The sequence below is a fragment of the Macrotis lagotis genome, chromosome 2 (genome assembly GCF_037893015.1).
Source record: "Macrotis lagotis isolate mMagLag1 chromosome 2, bilby.v1.9.chrom.fasta, whole genome shotgun sequence".
Classification (NCBI taxonomy): domain Eukaryota; kingdom Metazoa; phylum Chordata; class Mammalia; order Peramelemorphia; family Peramelidae; genus Macrotis; species Macrotis lagotis.
In genome coordinates, this window is record NC_133659.1 from 66,814,679 (window position 1) to 66,826,913 (window position 12,235).

The 12,235-nt window shown below is 35.5% G+C and overlaps 1 protein-coding gene across 5 annotated transcripts in view; it reads right to left on the reverse strand.

The window, feature by feature from the left end:
• The window catches only part of SLC9C2 (solute carrier family 9 member C2 (putative)), a 118,504-nt gene that overhangs the window by 89,304 nt on the left and 16,965 nt on the right, over positions 1-12,235 (reverse strand). For 4 of the 5 annotated variants that reach the window (XM_074222040.1, XM_074222042.1, XM_074222038.1 and 1 more), the window contains exons 5-6: positions 9,525-9,690; positions 189-305 (exon numbers count right to left, since the gene is read on the reverse strand). In XM_074222040.1, the coding sequence (XP_074078141.1) occupies positions 189-305; positions 9,525-9,690 (283 nt within the window). The remainder of the gene's footprint in view (positions 1-188; positions 306-9,524; positions 9,691-12,235) is intronic. The other variant, XM_074222043.1, reaches the window with a different exon arrangement.

A 12,235-nucleotide genomic window follows, 5' to 3' on the forward strand; every position in this document is an offset into this window, starting at 1 on the left:
GCCCTTCAGCTCCATATCTATGATTTAATCTAGTATATCAAATTTAATTTGCCAAAAACAAAGCAGAGGAAAATTTGTGAAATTGTGAAATCAAAGCACCTTGAATTGCATTCATATGCTATTCTAAAATGTACTGAAAACCAAGTGAAATATACCATGTGAACATGATCAAAAACAAAAGTTCCTACCTTTGAAAAATGAAGGCCATCTTCTAAAATTTCTGAAATTCCCAAAAAATACAATACCAATAGTACAGCTGATCAAGGATTCTCCTCTAATAATATCAACTAATACTTTGGAAATACCTTTAAAAATGAAACAAAAAAAGAAACCACAATAAAATATATGAATGTGGCAAATGGTAAAAGTGGTTATGTTCAAATGAACAAGATATTCAAATAGAAAAATGGTAGGGAAATAAAGAAAAATAAAACAGGACTTAGAATTTACAATAGACTAAAGTCAATAATAGGATTGCTACTTTATAGTGTTGCTAGATATGCAAAGGATTTTATAAACATCATCTCATTTGAACCTCAATTTAATTTCTCATTTGAACCTCAGTTTAATTTATTAAGCATTCTAGTACTGTAGGTATTAGAGATTTAAAAATTTTTTTAAAAATGACAGTCTTTCTCTCTTTAAGAAGCACTGTCATCATATATATAAACACTAGTCTGACTTAGGGTCCCCCAATTTTCCCCATCCACCCTCAATGAATCAGATAACACTAGATTCTGATGACAATTACCAGAAAACAACCTTGAGCTTACTGTCAGAGTGGAAATAACATAAATGTTGTAACAACAATAAGCAGTTAAATGAAAAACTTTATTGAAATGAGGCCAGAAGCTGAGTTAGTAGGAAATGTTACTAGTTTCCCTACTATTGAATCTCACTCTCAGGTCAGGGAAGGGAAGGGAAATCTCCTTTATGAGTTACCTCCTAAAATCAGATATAGACTTACCCTTATTAAACCTAGTAAATTTAACTTAATGCTATCAGGACAAACACTTTTCTCTCATTTCCTCCAAATCTACATCCCACAAAACATGAAAACAGCCTTCTTCCCAAACCTATAAGAGTTTTAAGTCACATGCCTGACCAAATCCAGAGTGGATTCTGACAAGGTCACTATGGGTCTGTCTCAATCTGTTTGACCGCAACTCAGACATTAAGGTAAATAAAGAGTACTGGACCTGGAGCTCTCAACTGACCAAGACACTGACAGATCCTGGGCAAGCCCTCAACCTCTCTAGTCTAAGTGTTCTTATCTGTAAAAATTGAAAACTGATAACACCTGCCTACCAGGATTGTTTGGAAGATCAAATATTTATAAAGCACTCTGCAAATTTTAAAAAGCTTTATAAATATAGTTGTTATTAACAGTATTTTCATCACCACCACATCCATAATGCTGTGATTTTGATGAAATAATAGCCATTAAGCATGATTCCAGCCTAATCTACAGAGTCCAAGGGCTCAATTGTAAGCCAGAGTCTATCAAAAATGGCCAACCATGAAGGGATAATTGGGAACCAGCTGAATTTCTTTCTAAAAGTGAGGGTAAATTAATATAATCTTACTTAATGTTCTTGGCTTTTTAATATAATTAATAAGAATAAATATCACTATGGTAGTGTTGCTAGAGAGTTGGGGTCTCAAAACCCTGTAAGACCTGAATTTGAGGATACACACACACACACACACACACACACACACACACACGCACACACACATTATATGAATCAGTAACCTCTCAGTGCTCCAGTTCTCTAACCCAGAAAAAAGTTGCAGAGAAAGTATCACTGACTAACATTGAAGAAGGGAGGGAGTTTCCGTAAATTTGTATCAATGAAATTGCAGGTCAAATCTCTATCCCTAATAAGAAATTCAACTTCTTTCATTTAAATTTAGTAAGATTTAAAGTTGTTGTTTAGTTGTGCCTGTGCCTTTGTGACCCCGTTTGGAATTTTCTTGGCAGAGATACGAGAGTGTTTTGCCATTTCCTTCTCCAGCTCATTTTATAGTTGAGGAATCAGGGCAAGCAGAGGTGAAGTGATTTGCCCAGGGTCTCACAGTAAGCAAATGTCTGAGGTTGGATTTGAAATTCTGTATTTCCTGACTCCAGATCTGGTGTATTACCTAATTGCCCAGAATTTGAGGGACATAGTCTTAAAGCTGCAAATTATCTCAGATGTCATCTAAACCACCCTTATTTTACAGGTGTTTATAGCTCTCATTATGCTCCTATAAGGATCTTTTCCTATTAATTCTCATTCACCTTTTATCATCTATTTTTCACTTTGCATTATTTCATAAAGGTCTTTCCAGATTCCCTTGCATTCCTTCTCTTAATTACATTAAAGGATTCCATTACATCAATGTAGCCTATTTATTTAATCATTCCCCCTACTTTTGGAACATTAAGATTATTTCCAGTGTTTTTTTCAGTAAGGTATAATTTTGAACTCAAGTTCTCTTGGTCAGAAAGACTACATTGTACCCACTGCTTCCATAGACTCCTTCTTTGTTGTCATTGTTGTTAGTCCTTCATTTGCGAAAAGGATCAGGGACTTCAGGGAGGTGCTATCTGCTAGTGAATTAGACTTAAGAGAGGCAGAGCTATGCCTCACTCTCTCCAGAGTCATCAGAGTCCAGTAGAGAAACACGTCAAGACTACTGGTGATGGCCCAAGGAAGACCTTGACCTTTTTAAGCTAAGGTGTTTGCCAGATCTCAGTTTGTCTGAGGCAACAACCATTAACCCACTGGACCAGATGGGTCTGGAGGAGAAAGTGAGACTGGTGACTTTGCACATTCCTCCCTCACTTAAACCCAACTCATTTGTATGTCATGCCATCACATCTTTGATGTCATGGTGTAGAGGGAGAAATATCTAATTTTAAATATTAAGAAATTGTTCTTTGTGCTGAGGGTTCCTTCTGATGCATGGACCCTAATCAAATGTGAATTCCCTCCTATTATTCAAAGTAACTTCTTTGTTAAAGTAAATTCCACAAGATAAGGGTAACCTGGGGCCAGGATAGAGCACCTGCCCTGGAACCTGGAGGTCCTGAGCTCAAATGTGACCTCAGACAGTTAAAGATTACCTAGCTTGACCTTGGGCAAGTCACTTTATCACTTTACCCCATTGCCTTGCAAAAAAAAAAAAAAAAAGAGCAACCTCAGTTCATCTCTCTACCCCTCCTCCAGCTTCCAGTCTTTCAAAATGGATACTTGACTCTGATCACATAGAGGGGGATTAGGAGCCCCCTTTCACCCCCTTTTCCTGATTCTTCCCTACACAGGAAGTAGACAAGACTATAAAAATATGGCCTAAACTCCCTCATGGCCCAGCCAGCTTTTATGGCTGTTTTCCTTTCTCTCTTTCCCCTAGGTATTCTTTGTTTTTCAGTGTGTCCTCCAGCAGTTTGTTGTCTCTCCAAGAAAAAGTTTAATCTGTGAACTCAGCAGACTTGTCAAATAAAAATTTCCCAACTTCAAAACTAGTACTGAGCTTTTCACTTTCAAAGAATTCTCATCTTTATGGAGGTACCAACCAATTTCCCCATCATCATATTGGTGACCCACGAAGTAACATGAATCTGACCCTGGACTTACTCAGATTGGACCCCTGAACCATACCCATTGCTTCAGATCAGACCAAATTGGACTCTTAGCCAGCCTTCTCACCCTCCCCTTCTCTTGCTCCAGGAAACTGAAGGAAAAGAGGTGCATGTTGAGTGAGTTTTGGAGAAGTGAGTAGAGGCAGTAAACCAGAATAGTTTTGCTCGGCTGTTGCTCAGACCCCAGACCCCTGAGAAGCATGAGTGTTTTGTATGGCTTAAGATCTAGGCTCTCCTCTTTCTGGGCAGAATCACATGCCTCCAGCCACTGGTACAATGAAATCTGGTTTTTCTATGGTGTTGTAATAGGCTAAGAGAAAACCATACATTAAATTAGCAGTAAATTTATCAACTCAGTTGGAATTACAAGATTTTTTTAAGCTAAAGTCCAATTGTCATGAAGATTTCAATAATGGGAGTTTAAGAGATGGATTTATTGAGACTCCCTCTTTCTAGGCGGAGTCCCATAGCTCTTGCTCAGACCCTGAGGACTATGTGTATCTCTTAAAGAAATCTGGGTTTTTTTTAAGGAGTTGGCTCGGTTTTTCTAGTCTTTTCCCTTGTCTCTGGTGTGACAGTTATGTATGGCATTCCCTGCCTTAACTTGCCTAATCCATTCTGCCTGTACTTTCCCCCTTGTCAGAGAAGTGGCTTCTTGGAGTCTCTCTCTTAGAGCTCGCAGTCTGGGTACCATGGATTGTGGTAATCCAGTGACTGTGACTTCAAGGAGGGATTCTTGGACATGCTCTGTTAATCTCAGTCTGTTTCCTTCTTTTTTTCTCTCTTTCTGAGAGAGAAAAAATGAAGCCATTCTTTTCATAAAACTTTTTCCTCCCCTCCACCACATGGGTCCCTCTCTGGGATTATGGTGGGGAGGAAGAGATGAGAAGTTCATGCTCCCAAGTACACAAGTTGCCCCAGGTGAAGAGACCTCCTGGTTGCATTTCTCCAGAATGTAGGTAGGATAAATTCTTCAAGCCCTCTCTAGTCTCATGGCTGTCCGAGGGAACACCTGACACCTTCTCCCTGGTTTGAGTGTGCAGCCTTTCCAGGATCTACCCATTATAGTCACTCAGCCCTGACTCCCATCACTAGGGCTTCATCATGAGCCTGTCCCATATCTAGGAGTTCAAGTTGAAAGAGAGCCCCATCCATGGGGGGGGGGGGGGGGCTGGCAGCCAGCCTGATCTAAAACCTGGGAATGTCTAAAAGGTTCTCTTTAACAGATTGCCATTACTAGACTAAAAGTAAATTCTGGTTTGGAAGTTTTCTAACTTTATTTTTAAAATAATTGAAAAGAACAATATGGGAAGTGATCATTTAAAATTAACTTATGAACTCTTTTTGGAACTGGGGAATCCAAATTCAAGCTCAATTAAGCTGCCTACTAATAAGAAATTGGATAAAGCTTTACCCTAGCATCAGACTGCTACATTTGTAAATCCCAACAGTGAATTAGCTAGGTGAAATAAATGTTTTAAGAGGTCAAGTATGGAAGTATTTGCTATATGAATATCAATATTTTTATTGTTATCTCTATGCTTAGATAACTGGGGATCTTCTGCACAAGGTAACTTAAGAATAATTTAACTACATCAAGAATTATCATTACTGATTGTTAAAAACCTTATTATACAATATGAGGTTCTTCAAGAAATTATCATCAACTCTATAATTATTTTCTGACTGGTCTTAATTAGTACAATTCAAAAAAATAATATAAATATGTGTGTATGCATATATATTTATATACATGTTCTTATATAATATATATATACATTTATATATATATATTATATATACATATTTTAAATCAGAGGTCTCTGTGTGTTGCTCCTAGCAGCCCTTCTCTCCTTTCCACTCACCCTAGAGAACTGAAACGGGGTCACTGGGGATTTTCTTGGGGCTTAGTGCATTGGTCAGAGCCCCTAAAATCACACTACACAAGTGAACCAATGTATAATCTTTGTTTTATTGAGAATTGTAGCTATATATGTGTTTGTGTGTGTGTGTGTGTGTGTGTGTGTGTGTGTATGTATCTACATATGTATATAATTTGAAAGATAGTAATGAAACCTTTCTGGGAGTGTGCGATCCAGCTCTGAAGTAGTTTAGAATGTGTTCCTATTTGGGGTAAACTGGATTCATTTCTAATCTAGTCTAAATGAAATGAAAGTTTTAAAATACTAATTACTCCTTTTTATTTGGATTTTGTAGTTAATTATTTTAAGACCAATTTAAAATAAGTGATCAATAGCAGATTACCAGCTGAGTTGGGATGGATCTTGGGCCTAGCTCCTTGCTAGAGAATTTTAATAGCATAAACAATACCTTCAGTTAGAAACTGCAAAGACAATATTTCCCTTTATAAATCAAGTTAGAAAATCAGGTTTAAACTAGAGAAAGGGTTCTAGATAAACATCTGTAGGATGCTTTTTAAAGCAAGCCACATCTTGCTAGCAGCAAAACATAAAGAGAGAATGGCATCTTTTTATTTATCCCTTTAATTAAGTATAACCATTCCAAAATTCAAGCCATCTGGATTGGTAAATTTTACTTAATTTAATTGGCTGCTTAAAAACTCAGCTTTATCATCAAATGAGCTGCTCCTGGTTCTCCCTGGCTTAGAAAAGCTGAAGTCCCACTTGTCTCTGAAGTATACTGGTTTACATTTGAAAGTGTTGGTGTTAGTGTATAAAATCTTACTTTAACCAAGAGAAAGTGGTTTTTGGAAACTTTATGATAAACGCTTTTGTGAAATATCTTCATCTGTAAGCTAATTTATTGTAATGTTAATCTAATATTGATAATGATTGTATCCAATGTATCTTAATTAATGAGACTCCAGGACTTTGACTATTCTCTTGGGTGAAGTTTTAGAATGTGAGTGCTATGTTATAATGTCCATATTCTATACAAGGTGCTCTAAAGCTTTTTTATACGGACAGATTCAAACTAAACTTTTGGGAATTTAAAATTGTGTTGTTGATAGCAAAGTGAATGATTTGAAGTTTTATCTAATGATTTAGTCCTTTACTATCAGATTGTAAAGATTTGCTATGTGAATTGTAAAGACTAGAGAATACAATATCAACAATTTCTCAAGATCTTTTTAGCCCAAAAGGTTTGTGAAACATTTTGTCTTCCACCATGTATTCATAAAAGGGAATATGTATGTGCATATGTGTGTATATATATATATATATATACATATACACACACACACACACACACACACACACACATATATATGCATGACTAGAGTAACTTACTTAACATTTGTTATATGAAAATAAGACAAAAAAGATGAGGGGGAAATGTATCTATTTGAAATTTTTGTTAACTGAACTGGGTGACTTATTTTTTCATCTCAACTTAAAATTGTGTAACCCTCAGTGAGGGTTACTGATGAGGAAGAAGATTAATAGTCTCCTTATTCTTTGACTTATAAGTTTTTATCAGTTATGCTATCAACTTCTGTAGTTGCCTTGATTTCCCTTCACCTTTATTTAAGTTTTAGAGGAATTACACCTACGGTAAATTGGTTATCTTTTTTTTTTTTTGGCAAGGCAGTGAGGTTAAGTGACTTGCCCAGCTAGGTAATTATTAAGTGTCTGAGGCTGGATTTGAACTCAAGTGGTCCTGACTCCAGAGCCGGTACTCTATCCGTTATGCTACTTAGCTGCCCCAATTGGTTATCTTTTGTTAAAATATAAGCTATTTGGAGTTATTGTAATAAATGTTGAAGCTCGAAATTAGTAATTGATTACCTTATAGAGATAATGAGGGGAAATGTCAAAGGCCCCTCATTGGCATCCCTGACATTTCTGAACATGCTATAGATCTGTAGAATTACGTAGAATAATGAAAAGATCATGTTTAGTAAAATCTAATAGTTCATGTGTTACTCCATTTGGAAATCTGGTTGTTCTTACTACTGTTTTGTTACATTTGGAATTAATAACATATTGAAATTTTAAAATTACCTAAGATATGAAAATGGTTTGAAAGAATTCTGAAAGCAATGATTTGCATTTATATATTTTAAGCATATTTAATAACTAAGCAGGTTTATTATTTTTTTAAAGTTTTTTTGCAAGGCAACGGGGTTAAGTGGCTTGCCCAAGGCCACACAGCTAGGTAATTATTAAGTGTCTGAGACCAGATTTGAACTCAGGTACTCCTGACTCCAGGACAGGTGCTCTATCTACTGGCCCACCTAGCTGACCCTCCTATAAACAGGTTTATTATTAAGAGTTGTTTTTATCAAAAATTTAGTTCTAAATGTGATTTAGGATTATTGTATTTTTACATCCCATTTTACATTTTAGTTTACTTCACTTACAACACTATCCTTAGGTGCATGTACACTGATATTGATCATAATCATGCCATGATGTATATACTCTTATTCCTTTAGAGTTGAAGCCATCTGAAGCTCTAATTATAGGAAATTGTTAGATCACTATGTATGAATATATATATTAATATATATATATATATATAATTGCTAGATTGGTCCACATGACATCAGGTATGTTAAACAAAAAGACACAATATGCCAATATTGTGCTAGGTGCTCATTAATTAAGCATAAGGTGAGTGATTGAATCTACCATCCTCTAAATCCTTAATAGCCAACAAATATTTAATCTTGGCTTTTTTTTTTAAGAATTGTGACAGGGGCAGCTAGATGGCGCAGTGGATAGAGCACCAGCCCTGGAGTCAGGAGTACCTGAGTTCAAATCCCACCTCAGACACTTAATAATTACCTAGGTATGTAGCCTTGGGCAAGCCACTTAACCCCATTGCCCTGAAAAAATAAAAAAATAAATAAAATAAAATAAAAAGAATTGTGACATCAGGATATGATTATCACAAGCTTCTTTAAGGAAAAGAAATATCAACTCAATTGGTTATAATAGAAGATGGCCTTTGGTATATTTTAAAACTCTTTTGAAAAGAGATCCATTCTTTAGCTAGAAGTTTTTGTCCATTCTGATCATGGCTAAAATTAAAACAGCAAAATTTATTGCAAATCACCTTTTGGACATATGCTGCTCTAAAATGATTATCCAATGTATTGGTTTATATCATTCTTGAATTTTTGATTACAATTCAAATTGATGTGGCATTCATTAATGAAACCGTGTTGTTTTAGAATGTTCTTATGAAAATGTTCTGATACTGGCTTAGGATCATGAAGTATGATTTTTGTCCTGTATATATCTCCTGGCTTTTCTTCTTACAGGGTCTCTTAATTGACCCTCTTTGGTTTTGTTTACTTAATCTTTTTTCTAAGGCTTGTCTCTCTGTGCATCTCAAATGGTGGCCTCACAGTCAGCAACCTTTGGAAGATGCTGTTCCAGCCAATTTGACAGGCAGGATTGAAGTCCCCTTTCACCTCTGAAGAGGTTCCAGAAGAAGAGAACTATGTCCTGAGTCAGAATGGTGAGTTTTTCACCCAAGGAACCTGATCTTCAAGCCCCTCCTTTCCCTGGGAGATGGGGGCGGGGGCATTTCCCATCATCAAAATGAGACAATAATTTTAAAGTGTTTAGCACAGTGCCTTGCACATAGTGAAGGCTATATAAATGCTAGCTATTAATATTACATATTTATATAAATAAAAATGCTGATTATTTTTCAGTTAATTAAGGAAATTTTCAAGTGACTTGCTCAAGAGATCAAGATAATAAGTATTGGGGCAGCTAGGTGGTGTAGTGGATAAAGCACCAGCCTTGCAGTCAGGAGTACCTGGGTTCAAATCTGGTCTCAGACACTTAATAATTACCTAGCTGTGTGCCCTTGGGCAAGTCACTTAACCCCATTTGCCTTGCAAAAACCTAAAAAAAAAAAAAAAGGATAATAAGTATTATTATTAAATATAACATACCTATATTTTTCAAAGGATTCACGGACTGAAGAGGATCTATGATGCTAATAAAGATACTAAAAAGGAGGCAAGATTGAATATCCCATTTATACTTGTTAAATTTTATAATAATGTATCCAATTAAAATGGCAGCTGCAGAAAAGTTTGTAATTCCAGTTATAAAAATCTGTGAAATCAAGTTATAACATATAATTAGAATTGCTATTTTCAATAATCAAAACATAATTATCTATTTATACAATCTATACAATTAATCTATTCATACAATTTATACTGACTTTGTAGAGGCTATTCAAAATCACATTCTTGCCCAACTGTCTGTCTCTAGGCTAAGCAATACAAACATGTTTTCAAAATAAATTATACTTTTCTAAGATATATATAAGCTTTGTTGGTATAGTTTTAACAATTCCAAATGTCAAAAAGTTCTTAAAATGCTATCTAAATTCCTAATGCCACAGGCTAAATTGATTTCCTCTTTTTTTATGTTCAGTGCTAAGGATTAAGAAAAAGTCCGTGCTCTATCCAGTTGTTGTTCAGTCATTTCAGTCATGTCTAATTCATCGTGATCTCATTTGAGGTTTTCTTGTCAAAGATAGTAGACTGGTACATTTGCTTCTCCAGCTCATTTTACAGAAGAGAAAAGTTGGGTAAACAGGGTTAAGTGACTTGCTCAGGGTCACATAGCTAGTAAGAGTCTAAGGCCCAACTTGAACTTAGGAAGATGAATCTTCCTAACTTCAGAGTTGGTGCTCTATCCTCTGTGTTACTTAGCTGCTCCTCTCTTTACCTTTCTTTAATTGCAAAATGAACAGATTTTCATTGGAGAGAAAGGACTTATTAGGCATGATAAAATTACATGGAATTCCTCTGAAACACCGAATCTGTTGAATAATATTTACATACATATATGTATATATATACATATATATGACAAATTTTAGGCATTAGAGGTAGGCTATATGTTGCAAACATGGAAATAGTTGAAAATATTGACTATGGAGCTATATTGTGTCAAAGTATTATAATAATAATAATATAATTACTATAAGCTTTTATAACAATATGAAAGATTGATTTTTCTTAGCTATTGTGAGGACTTGAAAAAAAAGAGTACTTGTCCTGACCAACTAGTATTTAAATTCATAAAAAAAAATGACTTCCTTCAGGCAAGATATGTAGAGGGATGATTCTTTTTGATATCAACTAATAGAATGGCTTCTGGAGAAGTTTGAGAATTTTGAGGTTTTTGCTGACTCTTGATATGTATCTTCTGCTCTCCACTGCACTGATCACCATCTCCTACATTGCTCAATACAATATGACCTTGTGTTCATCCCATTTTTCAAGATCTTAAAACTTGAACAATGAATTTTTAAATCCCTTGCCCCTCCCTGACTAGGATTTCCCCTCCACAAGTCAAGCCAGATCAACAAAACAAAGGATCTCTGGGCTAGCCTGAAAGGATAAAACAATGGATCCCTGGGTTAGCCTCTAAGGATTAAACCTTTGAGCTACTGCCCCTCATCTATGTGTCCTTAATTACCACATCTCTGAATTAAGTATTTGGAGTTACTTTGAATGTTTTACATGAGGAATGTAATAGAAAATCTAACACTGTTATAAGAGTATCAGTGTTGGGAGGCAGCTAGGTGGCTCAGTGGATAAAGCACCAGCCCTGGGATCAAGAGCACCAGAGTTCAAATATGACCTCAGACACTTAATAATTGCCTAGCTGTATGACCTTGAGCAAGTCACTTATAACCCCATTGCCTTAAATAAGATAAATAAAGAGTATTAGTATTGGAAAACTTTGACAAAATCCTTGCACAAAATGGAGGTGTAATTGTGTAATTATAATTATCAAGCTTGATTCATCTATTTATATATAAGTTAAAATGAAAGATATAGAGCAAAACAGTCTGTGCTATTCAAATGAAACATCTATGTAACATTAGTAGCACCAGTTGAAACTTTTAAAGTCATCTAAAATGTTCTAATCGTTTAAAAGGATTTTAAAAGCAATGATTTCTATTTGTCCATTTTTAAACATAGTTAATAACTGAAAAACATTCTACTATAAATTTTTTTATAAAGCCTGTGCTAGAGGCAATCAGGATTTTTTTAATCCCAAATTTAGAGATAAATCTTTCTGATTATAGGAAACTGCTATTAAATATTTCATGAGACTAAAAATTGGCCTTCTATCTAAGTCTGAAATCCAGTTATCAAGCAAATTTTGGTTGGACCAATTGCCTATGAGGCTAGCAAACCTATGAGGTTCATTTGTAGGTGACAGGCTCATTGAGAAAAGTTGGGGAAGCGATTATCAACAAGTTCTGAGATTAGACTTTCCTAAAATAGTTTCTCAAATATGACATTTGGAAATATCTCACCTGGCAGATTTAAAATCTGGCTCAAGGCCTTGGATCATCCACTTAGATGGTTCACTTGGAAATTGCCATCTAAATGAAAAAGGATACTTTTCCTTTCTTATTCCTTGATCCTTATGATAAATTCCTGTAATTATGTCAAGTGATCAGTATATGTGTATATGTGTGTGTGTGTGTGTGTGTATACATACATACTAACTGTGTGACCTTGGGTAAGTCACTTAACCCTGGTTGCCTTGCATCCAAGGCCATCTCCAGTTGTTCTGATTCATATCTGGCCACTGGATCCAGATGGCTCTGGAGAAGGAAGTGAGGCTA